Source organism: Astatotilapia calliptera, chromosome 13, assembly GCF_900246225.1.
Source record: "Astatotilapia calliptera chromosome 13, fAstCal1.2, whole genome shotgun sequence".
Classification (NCBI taxonomy): domain Eukaryota; kingdom Metazoa; phylum Chordata; class Actinopteri; order Cichliformes; family Cichlidae; genus Astatotilapia; species Astatotilapia calliptera.
The window spans coordinates 21,927,922-21,945,627 of record NC_039314.1 but is presented as its reverse complement, the minus strand read 5'-3'; the positions used below and the strand labels follow the sequence as shown (position 1 = coordinate 21,945,627).

Genomic DNA, 17,706 nt, shown 5'->3' with positions numbered 1-17,706 from the left:
ACATTTAGCTGCCGGATATGTAATTGAAGGAAGTTGCAAAATTTAATCTCATTTTACATAAATGTTTTCAAAATCAGCTGAGCAGATGCTTGGAGTCTTTTGTTATTCCTCGTCTTATTTGTGTATTTTGTGTTTGCTGTAACGTTATGTTTCATAAACACTCATATTTATTCTTTAAAATGCATCTCAGGTTTTGTTTTTCACTCTGTGCATTCTGATATATCATTACATCATTACACAGTAGAACACTGAATCTTATTTCATTTTCGGATTTTGGATTTCCACTGCTACTTTTGCATGTTTGAACAGATACAGATTAAAATATGTTTGTTAATTAGGATTTATTACCTTATATCACTGATTAACAAACAGTGGGTGGTGCATGCTGTTAGTGGGGAATATAGCCACTACTAGTGTGAAGTAGATGACCAAAGAAAAATATGTGTACATTTGGTGAACGTTTGTAAAGAAATTTTTAAAGACTTTGCTAATGCTATTGCTCTAACTATTATTCTGCTGAAATGTGACATGTTAAATAGCTTTTATAGCAAGCAGGGCTTTGCAGATTTTTTTTTTTTTTAACAATTCAAGAGTTTAAATAAATTTGGCTAAAACTTATGAATACATTATAATGCAGTTGTATAAATTATATCTCCAAAGTAGCAACAAATATTTAAATTATATTAACACTTAAAGACAAATTACTTGGTAATTACCTGTTTTTTTTTTGTTTGTTTTTTTGTAACCACTACACTCTGTGGTACATTTCCACCTCCACCTGACACATGTGAAATGTTGTGAGATGAGAGTAACCAAACAGCAACCTGCTCATCAAACCATTGGTTACTTTTTACTCTACAAGGTATCCATGGATGCCAACAAGAACACAGTGTAATATTATGTGTTTTAAATGTTTTTATAAACAGCATTTCTAAAAGAAAAGCTTTGTATTAGTGCAGAACAATTATTGTAGATAAAGTAAAGTGCTGGATATTATTCACAAGAGCTTGACGTAAAATCATATCAGTTTGAAAGATCTTGAAATATAGTTTCTGATACCTGCCTTTGTTGTGTGTACTTTTCTCCTGTTTTAGGGCATCAGCAGTCTATTCAGCTCACTTAAGGTGGTTCGGCTTCTCCGGCTGGGTCGGGTAGCTCGTAAACTGGATCACTACATTGAGTACGGAGCAGCGGTCCTGGTGCTGCTGGTGTGTGTTTTTGGACTGGCTGCTCACTGGCTGGCCTGTATTTGGTATGTTCAAGTCCCTTTATTAATAATAATACAGTTTTGTCTCATACAGTAAAACCAGAATTCTAGTTTAATTGCTAAAATCATCTTAACAGGTAATCATGTGACATTTGAGGTATTACTGTACTTTACTGTAGGTTTGAATTACATAGTATGTTTTGATTTTCTGCCACATTTGCAATAACAGCCCAGCTAATTAATAGAAACAAGGTCACTGATTAAGATAATGAGGTCATTAATTATCAGTTACTTTTTGTCAACATCCTTGTTCTCACACATTTTAAACTGCATGTTCTTCCACACTTTAAAGTCAAGAAAGCGTTATTGTAGTTTCAAGGGAATTAGTTTTTTTCCCTTCCCATTAATATGCAAATTTATGGAGCAAAGGCCTCCAAAGTCTAATCAGATCTTCTGCTCTACAGGGGGCAAGTGTGGCAGAAGCATTAACTCTCCATTGTGTGTCGTGCTTGATTTATTATGTTTATAAGAATGTCTACACATGCAGAGTGACTGACAGAGCCCATCATGACGAGTTAATGTCCTGCATGCATAAAAACAGAGAATATGTTTGGCAGTTTATGATGAACATTTCTCCTTTGTAGATATTTTTTCATTTTCATAAGAGGTCTCGTGAAAAGCCCTCGTAACTACATTTAATTACACATATTAACATAGAAGATTTCAAACGGAGGCTGTAACCAGTGTCATAAAGATTGTTTTTGGATCCAGACAGTGTAATCAAACTTGATAGGCTGAAGCAGACAATAATACCGGTAAAAATAGCTCCTGTATCGTTTCCCTCCAAATGGTTTCTGTGGTTGCCATGGTCACATGCCGAACCGTGTCGCCGACTTGAGAAAAGTTAAACCATCATCAAGTGAGATGACAGGAGCAACAGCCGTAGCCTCCCTCTCTCCTTGTTGCTGTCACTGTTTTTATAACAAGGGAAAAAATGGAGGTGGTTGCAGCATGACATGAACACCAAGGCTGTAAATAAGAAAGTCATAATCAAACCATGCAATAAAAACTATTGAGTTTTGCTTCCTCGGGGCTATATAAAAATATATTCAGATGATACAGTCAGATGAGGGGAAATGCATTCTGTAATTTTCCATAGAGAAACCCACAACAGAAAGAAAGAATGAAAACAGCGTTTCTTGCATTGCTAGGGGTATTTTTTCATCTCCAGGGCTTTCTGCAAGAAACTAGGTATCTTTGAGCTTTTATATGTTAATAGTGAACTCAGGCAGATGTATTTTAAGCTGTGTGTCTTTTTCACTCAATCTGAAAAGTTCAGAGGTCAGTTCCCTGAAATTAAAGTGAATTGGTGGATATTAATTTTTTTGCCTTAAAACCAAAAAAAACTGTCCCCCAATCACTGCCACTTTCCCTAACTAGATGAATGACTGTACATTCACTGGTCATTTTGTTAGATACACTTGTTTGTTTGCTCATTAATGTAAATATCAAATCAGTCATGTGGCATGATTGTTGGTGCCAGACAGGCTGGTTTGAGTATTTCAGAAAGTGCTGATCTACTTGAATTCATCGTGCTATGCATCAACAGCTCAGTCTGGAGGATGTGCAATGGGATATTTTATTTTCCTTACTTACCTCTTCCTCACCGTTTAAACATTGTTTCATAAAGCAGGACAGCAAACTGAAAACAAGTCAGTTTAAATATGTATGTACATTTCATCTCTATAGAAACTTCTGCAGTTGATGACTCATGGTTTGAATCTTGAGTCTACACTGTTTGTGTGCAATGCATAACCATTAGCAGTCAATAGAAATTTCATTCTATAACTCAGAAGGACTTGTTGACATAATATTTTTCATGTAGGCTCAGTAGAAAGTACTCGGCAATATTTTTTTTATATGGAAAGTCATTGTTTCTATAGATTTTTGGAGCTAGAAAGCACACAGTGACATGGGGTAAGCAAAAAAATCATTATGGGTACCATTAAAAAGTTATAAACAGTGGGTTATTTTTTTTTTTTTTTGAAATTCAAGCTGCTGTCTTGGAGATTTTGCTTTGGAAAGTGTGCCAAAAGAAAAAAAAATAGACTCATAGTGTGAAGGCTTCTGTGTGTAGCGGTATATTGATAGAAGACGTCTATCTGGAAGCATCAGGAAGCATTTCTAGAAGCTTTTTTTAGGCCTTGTTTAAGACTCAAATTCTACTGGTAAGTAGATGTAATTATGAACTGAATATTAAGAATGAAATGGAATGTAAAATACATGATTGATTTTTGCACTTTGCAGGTACAGCATTGGTTATTATGAGATTATTGATGAGGAAACCAACATCATTCGGAAGGACAGCTGGCTCTACATCCTGGCTGAGACAGTGGGCACACCATACTACTACAACGACAGCTCAGGGAACTGGGATGGAGGGCCTAACAATGACTCTGTCTACATCACTTCTTTATATTTCACCATGACTAGCCTGACAAGTATAGGCTTTGGTAACATCGCCCCAACGACAGACGGAGAGAAAATCTTTGCTGTGGCCATGATGATGATTGGATGTGAGTAGAGGTGTTTTATCTTCCCTGGAATCTAACACATACAAGATAAATGATAAGTCCAGCTATGCTCTTTAAAGCCACAATCCTCTGAGGTGGTGAATAAGTGAATTATAAATAGAGTTATTGAAATTCAGAAAATAACACACACGATTAGCTGAGCAGTCTTTCTACCTCTCTTGATACCTTGAATGTGTTGCTGAGGTTGATTATAGTTCACTGCCTGAACTACTGGCAGAATTCTTATTTAATTTACTGTGTCATGATCCTGTATTGTATTTGAATGGTGCTTTTGTTGCCTAACGTGCAGTGTATATACAGCTTTGACAAAATGTCACACTATAAAACACTGGTTACATGGGTAATTCCAGTTCTCTAAAAACCATATTGCTAAAGGTTTTCACTCCCTTATTCAAATCATTGAATTTGCTCCAATCACTTCCATGGTCACAGGTGTATAAAATCAAACACCTAGCCACACAGACTGCCTCTACAAACATTTGTGAAAGAATAGGATGATATTCAGATTTGTATGCATGCAAAGGCAGATGAGTAAATACTTTTGGCAGTATAGTTATAGTATGTGGGTTTTTAAGGTCTAAACATTAGCATTTTGGCCAGCACCATTTTAGTTATTTGGAGCTACAAGTTACAAAGCTGGGCATTTAAAAAGTGACACGTGGCCATTAGAGGAAATGCAGTTATTGGCACTTCCAAACTCGCTTCATTGTTAGTGTGTATATATCAGTCTCCACCTTATTCATAAAGACATTTATCAGTAATGGTGAATTTGTAGTGGTCTGTTCATATCCATTCATTTTAAATATGTGGAAACATACAGATGATACAGCCAAACCGAATTGGTCTCCTCTGGAATTATTCCAGTCGATGTGAACTATTTCACTTTACTTGAGCAAGCTTCTTTTTTAGCCCTGATGAATTTCATTGCCACTTCTGACATGGCCAAGCTGTAATTTGCATAGGTCTTTTTCCAACTACCTGTACAGTTACTTTTTTAAAAAGAGAATTCTGTTGCTTTTTTCATGTGCACAGGAATCTCATTCTCAGTCATAGATGGAGTCAGTCTCAGTCACACAGAGATAGCAACCAGCTGGTGAGCTGCTGGCAACTTCCAGTCACTTGGCAAAAATATCTATTACCTGACCAATTGTGAGTGGTTTCTGGTTGTTGCCAAGTGAAATTAGTAGAAAAGATTGTGTTGCACAAAAACCTACTTGGGACTGTTTTGGTCAATATCAGATTGCCACAGTAGCCCACAGTTTGCACACAAGACATTAACTTCCACTTTGCTGCATATAATACAACATTCACCTTCAAAGTAAATTTTTAATTAAGTTGCATTTTAGTTTTCCTTGAAAAGGAGTAACTTTTACTTTATAAGCAATAAGCAAACAGATGTTTTGCGTTGCACTTTTCATAGTTTAACTACTTCTTGGCAAGTAGTTTACAAGTGTTTGCAGACAAGTTGGCATATTCCATGCAAACAGCTGACAATGTGCTCAGTCATAAGGAATATTATTGTAATGCAGCACTGTAAATCACTTTGTGTCCAATTTCAACCTCGATCAATCACTTGCCAACCAGCTGAGACAGATAGTTGAGAGACAGTCCAGCCAATTGGTCTCCAGGCCTGTGTGACTGAGGTCCAAGAAAAACTGGAAACCATATTACAAATATGATTTCCTTCATTTAAATGATAGATTGGTTTCTCCAGCTCTATCAGACAATATTTATCCACTTTGATATGGATCAATTTTTCATAATTTGCATACTATGAAGCAGTTTTTTGTTGGGTTTGTATTGCTCGTTATTATTGAGTGTCTTAGGAAGAATAGTTTTTGGGCCACAGTGCGTCTTGTAACGAATGTGGGAAGTTGCACTAACAAGGTCTGGTCACCATGCCAAAATCACCTCACATTTCTGCTCTGTTCCCGGGTACTTGATCTCAGTCCTTCAGAGCTCTAATTGGCCCAGTTGTCAGTGAATTATGTGAATTGCTGAAAAGAATCAGAGATGTGGACAGGTTGAAATGGGCTTCTGCATGAGTGCTGTAACAGTCTTACACAACAGCTTCTTGTAGAAGTAAATCTGAGCAAAACATATTGATACAGTGATTTTTTTTAATATATGAGACAATGTAAGGCATATAAACTGAATCCTTTTTTCCTTCATTCCTATCCACACTTCTGTTAGCTTCAAGTGAAACTGTTTTAATGAACTGGCCTACATATATTTCAAGGTCTTGAATGAGTGAGGCTTGTTACCTCAGTGTGCTATTCAGATGTTCTGAATTACAGAAAACACCTTTACTAATCTCACAGAGCTTACAACCAGATTTGGGTTGCCCCACTCTCATTTCTTCCATTTCCTTCAAACCAGAGACTTTGTCAAATACATACCCTCATTTTCTTAATCATCCACCAGGGTCACTGCTGATTGACTCCTTGCTCACTCAGGAATCTGCTCAGAGACACTCTGTTTCCGTGATATCTAGCCTCATTGTTTCTCCTGATAGTGCTCGGATGGCTCATCCTAAGCGGACCAGGGAGGAGGAAATAGGGGTACTGATACCAGATAGTCAGTGAACCCTAATTTTTCATCCTCCATATATTTCATGGTTTATTTCAATGTGAGTATTCTTTTTAAAGTACACAAATGCTTGGCTTGCGAAAATTTATCCAACCGCCAGCGACAGTTGCAATAGATGCCAACAGTCTTCAACCAACCATACTCACATGTTTTGGTCCTGTCCAAGCCTCTCTAATTTTTGGAGCCAAATATTTGACACTCTTGCTACAGTGCTGAATGTAGAACTTAGCCTTGACCCCTCCTCAGCTCAATTTGGTATCCCCCCACTTAAACTGACTAATATCCCATCTATAAAGTGTAGTGTACTTTCCTTTACAGCCCTATTACCCAGGTGTCTCAATCGACTCATAACAGCTGGCTCAGGGAAGTTTTGACTCACATCAAACTTGAAAAAATTAGATACTCTCTTGCAGGTTCTTGCAAGACATTTAATAAGATCTGGCAACCCTTCTTAGAATATTTAGACAAAACAATTATCTATTCAGAAAGTGATTAGATGCCCCCCAGGTTGCTTACTGTCTTATTTTATGCAGGGTTATTTTTGTTGTCTTGTTAAGAAGGGAGAGGGTACAGCATAATTTAGGCTCTGTAGATATCATCACAAGTTCTGCTAGTTGTTTAGGTTGTTATTGATGCCAACGGATTTCTAGTATTGCAAATATCCCACTGCCTGTTAATCCAAGGACACCAATATGTTCTGTATGTAAATAAAGAAAAAAAATCTTGCCTCTGCATTTTAACAAAACATGTAATATGCTAAATGAGGCAGGTTTTCACAGCATGCCCTTCTTTCCACGTCTCAATATTTATAAGCTATCTCGTGTTTGTGTGGCTCATAAAACACTGTATGCCACAGTGCGGTGCCATTATGTGTGACTGCACGCAGAGAGCAACACCTCGGAGCAATAACTGACACTGCCAGATCAATTTAGCGCAGTGCTCCCTCCGATCCCTCTGCAATCACTCCTCACCTCCGCTGTACTTTTTTCAGCCACAATCTCAACCCTGAGACTTGGAGGAAGATTCAGCTCCCCCTTACTTTTTGGTTGCGCAGGTTTTATTAATACACTCTCTTGGGAACTGGCAAAACTCATCTGCACTTGTCTGTGTCTAAATTTTTCATTGTGAGCTACATATAATCTTAAAGCACAAATATCTAAAATCAGACAGCCTCGGGAGGATTCAGTAGTAGATGCAATCTAGTGTCGTCCATGGCTGTTCTCTATGAAATATAGATGCCCTGATACTGTTCTATTTTTACCAGCAGCACTGGATCGGTGCTGGCAGAAGAAGATCACAGTGTGACGAGGGATTGCGGGATGGCATGGGGAAAAGGAAGGGGGAGGCAGTGGGGGCACTATACATATGTCCTGTTTCTATAGCAACTGTTGGCCGGGGGCTTGAGTTTCTGACAACTGTCTTTTAACTACCTTCAAACAAGCCAGCTGTTGGACAGCGAGTGTCGTGTGATGAAGTTGCGTACGTCAGCAAGTAAAGAGCTGTTGGGAGCTAGATGAGGCTCCGCTCTGCAGGGATCGATTGAGTTTCCTTTGATACAGCATTCTCTGCTTATCAGAGACATCAGCATTGCCATCTGTGTTCAGGCTCCAGGAAGCAGCTACGCCAAACTTTTACAACTTCAAAAGAAATGGATTCTAAAATCATCATTTTACAAGGAGACGATTGTCATACTGTCTGTATATACCTCGATGTGCTTCTTGCTTTTCCTATCTTCCTACATAGATTGTGCTCTCTGGTGTGGACTTCGCTTCACTGTAAATCATTGCCTTAGATCAGGGTTGTCAAACATGTGACCTGTGGACCAAAACCTGCCCACCAAAGAGACAAATTTGGTCAACTGGTCAATTGCAAATACACTCCGGATAGGCCGCCCATCCATCATGGGGAAAATACAGTGAGACAAAAAAAATCACTGCCCTAAAGCCAATTTAAAATTACAGATTAATCTAGCATGTATGTCTTTGCAAAAAACCAAAATAAAACATGCAGGAACAAGGAGAATATGAGCATATAGAAAGGCACCAGCTGGCCAGTAGCTTTACTAACACGAGATAACAAAATTACGGGAATGTAAAGGTATTCCATAGAGTTTTGCTGGTCTGGCCCACTTGATATGACATCTCTGCTTAGACATTTGGCTGTCTGCCTGTAAATGTGCCAACCTATCATAGCCCCTGGCTTTGCCCCTCAAAACTTGGATATTAAGCTTTCTTTCTGTCTTTTTGAGACTCTTTTTTTTGTTAACTTGTCTATCTCTAAGTCCTGGTTCCTGAAGATTTTTTAACATACTCATAAAATCTTTCCATTATGTGGCTTCACTTCACGCACCAGAGCAGTTCGCTTAACAATAACACACAAATATGAAGAGATTAAACACATAATACAGAGACACAACTGCTACAAAGCAGCAGTGCAAATGTGTGTGAGAAGAAAAACAATGTAGTATAGTATTAGAAGCGCTACTTGAATGTGCGTACACTTTAAGTGCTTTGGTCAGTAAAGACCAGTTTAGCTAATTTAAGAATAAGACATGTCTAAGAGATTTTACACCCTGCTCTTTGAGCTGTAGTCCTGGTAAGGGTTAAGTGTCTGAAAGCAAGTGAAGAAATAATTTCTAATTCAAATGTAAGTTTTGAATTTGTACAAATTTAATACATACAAATAGATACCCCATTTTAGGGTCATATATAACAATACAATTGATGTGAAATTGTTTGGAGCAAAAAGGAAAAAGAAAAGCAAGGAATAAAATTCACTCCACACAGAGAGGTCTCCATTCCTGGAAGGAATACAATTTTTACAGATGATTAATCAGTAAATGAAGATTTCATACCGGGCATTTGCCCGGTGGGCCGATGGTGGTTTTTCATTTTTATGGGTTTGTTTGTTTTTTTGTTTGTTTGTTTGTTTGTTTTGTTTTTTGCAACAGTATAAACAATGAAAGGTGGTGCATTGGCCAGATGCTGGCAGATGTGTAAAAATAACTCAGTTGTTTGGTGCTGGCTATGGCGGACCTTCCACAGAGGCCAGCAGGTGGATGAGGGAAAGGGGAGGCAGGAGGAGGAGAGACCCGAGGCGGCCGCCAGTCCGAGTGTCAGGTGAACTGAGCTTCAGGTAAGAAGTTATGACCTGCAGTCTATCTGGGTCAGATATAAACCAAGTTAAGGTGGAGTTTATTTTCATTGTGCTGACTTTTTACAGTCGGTTACAATCACTAGCTAGCATGACGGAGTTTATATTACTGCTGGGTGGGTGCTATAATGTTACTGATAGTAAACTTTATTTTGTTCATAAGTTTAGTTAGTAGAGTTGCCAATGGTCCCGTAAAAAACGGAATCGTCCCGTATTCAGAGAAAATATTACGCGTTTCGTATTGAGTTGAAAAGGAACACAGTTTGTCCCGGACTTCAGCTAGAATGAAAAATACACAAAGCTGGAGTTATTCTGTCTTTACGCTGCACAGCTGCCTCTTCTTCTCTCATTCTCTCCCCTCCCTCTGCTGTTGCTACTTCAATCATGAAACTGATCAATAATCAGCTGATCGGCTTTTCTCTCTTGCTTGTTTATCGCCCACTTTGCGCCAGAAAGAGGAAACCAGCGGATATCACGCTAAACAACGGCAGCACGTTAAAGCTTGATCAGCTGTTATTAGAATTTATTTAATATTAATTTCTAGTATCAGCTGATGTTGGAGCCACAGCTGTAAAAGCTGCTGGTCATGATATCGGTTTGAATGTCTGGCGAGAGGGAAACATGAAGATGAAACCAGGAGATGTCCTTACTGAATCATCAGAGCTGTGATGGAGAAACAGGTTGACCTTTTAGGTGACATGAATGACTTGAAGGGAAGTTATGAACTGTTTCTGAGAGACAAATAACACCAGGATCCTTTTCTACATAGCTGACAGCTGGTAACTGTGCAGGGGCGGGCCTAGCAAAGTTTTGCCAGGGGGCCAGGTAGGGCATTAACAGGGAAAGGGGGGAGCAAAAAGAAACACTTTTTTTTTCTTATTCTCATTTAAAATGTCTAGCTTTTAATTAATAATTATCTGAATCTTACAACCAAAGTTTTTAACTGATGTAAAATGCATAGAAATCATACATATACCAACAAGACTGTACATCACTGTCACAACAGCGTTTGTTTTCATTCAAAGGCTTTATGGCTTTTCCTGTAATACCTGGTGGGCCGCTCTCTAGTCAAAATGCCCAGGCTGATTTTTTTTTTGTCCTAGTTCAGCCCTGGGCACGACACGCATTGAATTAATCTTAGATCACATTAACATGTATATCTCTGTATTAACAAACATGCCATATTGGCCCAGTTTCTCGTTCTTATCATTGTTGTGAGGAGACCATAAATAGCATTTGCTCATTTGTTCTAAAGCTAGGTTTCATGTCATGTCCTTTTAAACAAAATTTTGGGAAGAATTATTTATGCAAGATGGAGACAAAGAGATTAGGAAACTGATTTTTTTTACTGATGTTTATGTCTTTAAAAAGCAACACCTATCCAAGGTGTACCTCGCTTCTCTTACTTTGATAAGTTTGATAAGCAGCTAACAAGGTATCAACTATAATGAACGACTGAGTGACAGTAATAAAAAGGTGAAGTTGTGGTTATCCTGAGCCTGAAGGAGTTTTGAATGCTTTTTAATTAGTATTATTCCCTGTGCAGTTTTTCACCCCTTTGATTGTACGCCGTGAAATAAACAAACGTACACAAACAATTGCACAGGTTACTGTCATCATCTGAGGATAATTGAAATGTGTGGCTGGCATGTTTCCTCTCCGTCCCTTCTAGCAGGGCTAATTAGGGCTCCACTGCCAGGAGAACAGTGCACACACTGAGCAGACATCTGATGGCTTTGATCCACACATACACACCAGCTGTTGCACCAGTTCAACCACCCAACCACCTTGGAGATGCTCTGCACTTCTCTTTCTGTTGCTTTTCATTTAATTCATCTATTACGAATTATGAAAACCAGTATTTAGTAGGATGTAGCTGCATGGGGATGGATGGTTACACACAGTCACAATGAAGCTCTAATTATAGTTTTCCTTTTGGCAAGACTTTTGTTGATTATATTTGGAGGCAGTCATAGGTAGTAATAGTTAATTTCCCATGTGACAAATTCAAGCATAAACCACATAAAACAATATTAAGTCTTAAGGCACATTTGTTCAAAACTGAAATGTAAAAAGAATTATAATCCTAAATTAAGCTTTTGGAAATTTTTATGTAATTGACAATGAATTTGTTGATTTGCTAGTTGTCTTCTTAAACCCCAATTGCTACTTTTTTGTCCTTGTAAACCAGGTTTTGGATGCTTTTAAGTCTTTTTATAATATTTTGACACCAACTACCATTTTTGTGTCCTTCTAAACAAGGAGAATTTTTTAAATTATTTTTATAAAAATATATTTTGTTACAGGTGTATTTTTTGCTTTTTTAAACCAAATCTTAGATTTAAAAAAAAATATTTTTTCAGATCTATGAGGCTTTACTTATTTTTATATCCTGAATCTCTACAAATTGAGTTATTTTTTTTTTAATCCAAAAGCATATATTTTTTTACATCATTTTCAATGGCAAATAACTGCCCTCATCATCTTCAAAGCTAAAAAAAATCTGTTATTTTAGATTTTCTCCTAACGTCTTCCTTTGTATTTTCTCTATATTCCCCCAGCCCTTCTTTATGCCACCATTTTTGGTAACGTGACAACGATTTTTCAGCAGATGTACGCCAACACAAATCGTTATCACGAGATGCTCAACAGTGTCCGGGACTTCCTGAAGCTCTACCAAGTTCCCAAGGGCTTAAGTGAAAGAGTAATGGACTACATTGCCTCCACCTGGTCCATGTCACGGGGCATAGACACGGAAAAGGTATGCCAACATGCGCTCACTGGCTATTTATTTTTTGTTTCTAATTAACAGATGGCGTTTTTTTGTTCTTGGTTGAAATGCAGAAATTTTAAATAATCTGCAAATAGCATATAGATGTTAAAAGCATAGGAACACAGGGTAAATTATATACTGTAAATAACCTGTGTGTGTGTGTGTGTGTGTGTGTGTGTGTATATATATATATATATATATATATATATATATATATATATATATATATATATATATATAGGTAAAATTTATGAGCTTGCTAAAAAGAGACACTGCTGTGGTGCTCATTCACCCATCCTCCTGAATTAAAATGATGCTAAAACGATCTGAGTGTGTTCAAATTAAGCATTAAAATCTGGAAGCGGAGACACTGAAATAGTGCCACTCTGGTTAATCACGAGCCAAAAAGCATTCATATCACTGCATCCCATTTAAATCCACTTATTATATCATTTCACCTCCAATTAGGCTCATAACTACAATGACACAGGGATTTTATTACAGGGAACACCACCTCAGTGATTCAACTTTAATGATTCTTATGCTCACTTATTTTGTTGTTCCTATGTTGAGGCTGAACTGCATGTATGGATCATCTATTTGTCTAGCTGAAGGCCTCACTAAAGGGTCTAAAAATGGCACATGAGTTATTTTTTGCTTGACATTCATCTTCAAAGAGATGTGTTTTAAAGGCAGAACCCTGCAATGGCCTGGCATCCTGTTGATTAGCTGTGCTTGGAATGACATGCTGCCACTCAGTGACACTCAGCAGAGAGGTGGCTGGACTCCATGTCGCCCACATGTGAAACCTGACATATTTAGTGCCATTCGACAGATAAGTTGACCCCTAGTGCAGAAATTAGCTGGACACATATATTGTCTGTTTTATCGCACATCATTAAGAAGGGCCTGCATAATATTTGCTATGGATTTCACATTTAACAATAAGCTAATAAAAGGTTTATTTAAATGCATAACTTACTTTATATGTACTTTACTGTACTTTACTTTGTATGTATATGTATGTGTGTATATGTGTATATATGTGTGTGTGTGTGTGTGTGTGTGTGTGTGTGTGTTTATATATATATACATATACATGTGTATATATATATATATACATATACATGTGTATATATATATATATACATATACATGTGTATATATATATATATACATATACATGTGTATATATATATATATACATATACATGTGTATATATATATATACATATACATGTGTGTGTATATATATATATATATACATATACATATGTGTATATATATATGTATATATATATATATATATATATATGTGTATATATGTGTATATATGTAGGTACTTTACTTTTTTCAACTCCCATGAAATCTGCTGCACAGATATAAGACATCTGTTTATATACAGTTAACCACTGACCACTGTAATGAAGAGAAATTATAGATGGGTACATCTGTTTCTGATTTTAGTGTGTGCAATCTGTCTACATGAAAAACATTTTGCTCATTAATGGATATTGAACAATTGCAGAAAAATTTAAAAATTCACATTTTAGTGGACTCAATTAAAACATATATGTATAGTATAATAAATACTCTGCTTTTTGCTGGAAGAAAATCGACAAAAATACCAGCCCACCTACACATTACATCTGCAAGAGCTGCTCAGCCATGGAAACCTATGCCCTGAGGCTCCTGCTGCACAGTTTTGAGCAGTTCAGTTTTATTTATATTGCACCAAATCCTAACAGTCATCTCAAGGTGCTTTATACTGTAAGGTAAAGACCCTAAAATAATACAGAGAATATACAAATAATCACACAAGCCCCCACGAGCAAGCACTTGGCAACAGTGGGAAGGTAAAAACTCCCTTTTAACAGGAAGAAACTTCCAGTAGAACCAGGCTGAGAGCAAGGGCTGCCTGCTGACATAACTGATGAATTATAACTGATGATTAAATGGTGTGAAAATGCATAGGGAGGGAAAAGTCGAATCTTAGAGGTAGAAAGGGTGTCTGTTTTGTGAATCCAAACTGGGAGCTGGTTCCACCAAAGACTGGCCCTGAAAGCTGAAGGCTTGATAAAGTTTGATAAAAATTTGACTACCACAACTTTGTAAAAAAGGAGGATAATAGGTGCTTTTCTGTCCACATCTGTTAACAAGGTAAAGCAACATGGGAAATTATCCTTTATATAATTTTAGTTATGCAGTCGCCACCTACTCTGTCAGGACCAAATGAATCACTGCCTCATATATAAGCCCACATGTAACAACCTTAATCACTTACTGATGATTAATGGTTTCAAATACCCTTTATGCATCCAGCCAGATAAACACCTGTATGTACGTCACACTAGTGAAATGAGGCAAGCTGTGACGGTGGCCTGTGTAGTGTGCATTATAAGGTATTTTCTTTTATTTGTTTCCAGGTGCTACAGATTTGTCCGAAGGACATGAGAGCTGATATTTGTGTTCACCTCAATCGCAAAGTTTTTAAAGAGCACCCGGCTTTCCGACTGGCCAGTGATGGGTGTCTCCGAGCACTGGCCATGGAGTTTCAGACTACCCACTGCGCCCCTGGCGACCTGATCTATCACGCTGGTGAAAGTGTGGACAGCCTCTGTTTTGTGGTGTCAGGGTCACTGGAGGTCATTCAGGATGATGAGGTTGTTGCCATTTTAGGTGAGTAAAGCTCCTTTGTTTTACTTTAAAGAGAACTATGTGTAATTCCTAATTTTTACATTAGATTTGAATTGATCTTATTTTATTTTTTAAAATAAAATAAATGTCTGGTACTTATTTTTCATTACATTCTAAATTAACCAGATAACAGGAAATTGACCTAATTTTTAACCTTCTCTCTAATGTCCCTCATAGCTGTTTTGGGCTTTTTTCACTGCTCATACCGAGGCTGCTGCCTTGTGGCTAGCTCTGCACTCTAGCTAGCTTCAGATTTATCTACTTTCCGTTCATTAGCTTCATCAAACTAGGCATGTTTAGCTGGGCAAAGATGACTCAAGTGTATCATTAGATTTGTTGTTACAAAGTAATCATGGTGATTCACCCATGGTTTACTTTGCCAAATGTTTTGTGTTTCTTCTCTTACTAATGCCTACAGCCACAAGCTAATGACATGTTCGAGTATGGCTGTGAGTGCCTGAGTGATTATTTGTCTTCACCATTGTGCACGTGTTGCGCATGCATGAAACAGACTGGCTCATAATTGGAAAAATGTGACTGACCAGCCGGTCACCGCTCCAGGCCGAGCATGCTGAAATTTCATTCTCTGATGAACTGATCAGTGCATTTCTACAAAAATTAAAATGTAGAAATTAGTGAAAAGTAATCTACCTCTAAACAAACCTCATTCTATAATAATGATAAATTTGCATAATGCTGAAAATATACAACATGTATAGTATAAATTTTCAGGCCATTTGAAGGAATATACTACTACTACATGCTTGATGAGGAAATTTGCATTTCCTCCATTGGAGAAGCATTATACCTCTTCATTTCCCCAGCTGTCGAAGGACCTGCTGCTGATCTCCTCGGTTGTTTCACAATATAAAGTTTTAGATTACTTAAGCTGTGTGACTCAGATGCATTGACAATAGTGTCTCTAATCTGAATGTATTGTCTTGGAGGCACTTCAACACCAAAACACTGGTTGATAGCATAAAGGCTTTTAAGTCTAAGTGGCCTCTAGCTCTCTCTGAACATCATAGCAAGAAAATAATTTTGTTCGAGGACTTACTTAAATCCTCCCTTTTCTTTTTTGCCTAGCAGCACTTTACAAACTGTCCCTGTCTGCAGTGTCAGCTGAGCTGTTTGGGGATCATTTTCTGCTGAGTGATGGATTCAGGATTTGGACAAGAATTTGTTTGTCAGTCCTCTCAGCAACAGTAAAGTCTGGTATTTTCAGTTTTATCTGAATCACATTAAGCCAGCTCACCTACTTTGGGCGCATATTGTAATCATCTCTAGTGCATCAAATTTACTGCATTTTATTGGCTGTCCCCTTAAATATTGTCTGAGATCAATGAAAGATTTTAGCATTTTAAACAGTTGGAATGATAAAGATTTGTGGTGCTGTGAACTGCATTAACAAACATTCAGTTTTGCCTGTACGAATTCATCTGTGTGAACTACAAGGGTATAAGTGAATTAAAATTAAAAAAGTTGTCGCCTCCCAGCTTCACTTACACCTCAATAGCCATAATCTCTATGAACAATTTCAATCTGGCTTTGTTAAGGATTACCAATGACCTTCTGATGGCAGCTGATTCTGGTCTCCTATCCATCCTCATCCTTCTTGATCTTAGTGCGGCGTTTGATACCATTTCTCACAATATTCTCCTGAACCGGTTAACATCCATTGGCATTAGTCATACCCCCCTTGCCCTGTTCACCTCCTATCTCTCAGACTGCACTCAGTTTATCCAATTTAAATCCCATTCTTCAACTCTCCATCCTGTTTCTGCTGGTGTGCCCCAGGGTTCAGTATTAGGGCCTCTTTTATTCATTATTTACATGCTCCCTCTTGGTCATATATTCTGAAAATATAATATAAATTTTCACTGTTATGTCGATGACACCCAGCTCTTCTAAACCCAATTCATCCCTCCCACCTACCTCCCTCTCAAATTGTCTTATCAAGAGTAGATCATGGTTCTCCTCCAATTTTCTTAAACTAAACAGTAATAAAACAGAAGTTTTACTTGTTGGTATAGCCTCAATCTTATCCAAATCCCACAGTTTTTCCATTAACATTGAACGTTCTCCACCCTTCCCTCCCCTCAGGTTAAGAGTTTGGGTGTCATACTTGATAATATTCTCTCATTCCAGCCCCACATTAATTACATAACCCGGTCTGCATACTTCCCCTTACGTAATATTAACTGACTCTGCCCCTTCCTTACTCCCCATGCTGCTGCCATTCTTGTCCATAGTCTTTTTTTTTTTCTTTTTTTTTTTTTGCCTGTCCCGTTTGGCTCTTTTGCCATCAGAATTGTTGTCTAAAGGCAAAGAAAGATGCCCAACGGATTTACTTTACCAAATTGATCATCCCAGCCTTGCCGTAATGGTCCATTTGAGTCACCTTTTATTGTTTATTTTATTTTCACTTACTGAATACGGGACAGACTTGACTGGGGGAAAGAAGGGGATAAAGAAAGAGGGAAAGAGAAACAGCTGAGAAGAGGGACGGGGGAGAAGGGCAAAAGACAAAAACCAACAGAACGGGCAGAAAAAAAAAGAAAAAGGAAAAAAAAAAAAGCATATATCGATCACCTGGATCACCTGCTGAGAAAGAAAAAAGAAAACAAGCAGAAGAGAACAAGAGTAATAGAAAAAACAACATCACAATGATATATGGGAATATGACAGTAAAT

The 17,706-nt window shown here is 37.6% G+C and overlaps 1 protein-coding gene across 4 annotated transcripts in view; it reads left to right on the top strand.

The window, feature by feature from the left end:
* The window catches only part of kcnh1a (potassium voltage-gated channel, subfamily H (eag-related), member 1a), a 57,557-nt gene that overhangs the window by 22,487 nt on the left and 17,364 nt on the right, over positions 1-17,706 (top strand). For all 4 annotated transcript variants that reach the window (XM_026190878.1, XM_026190875.1, XM_026190876.1 and 1 more), the window contains 4 exons: positions 1,095-1,252; positions 3,515-3,783; positions 12,105-12,304; positions 14,743-14,995. In XM_026190878.1, the coding sequence (XP_026046663.1) occupies positions 1,095-1,252; positions 3,515-3,783; positions 12,105-12,304; positions 14,743-14,995 (880 nt within the window). The remainder of the gene's footprint in view (positions 1-1,094; positions 1,253-3,514; positions 3,784-12,104; positions 12,305-14,742; positions 14,996-17,706) is intronic.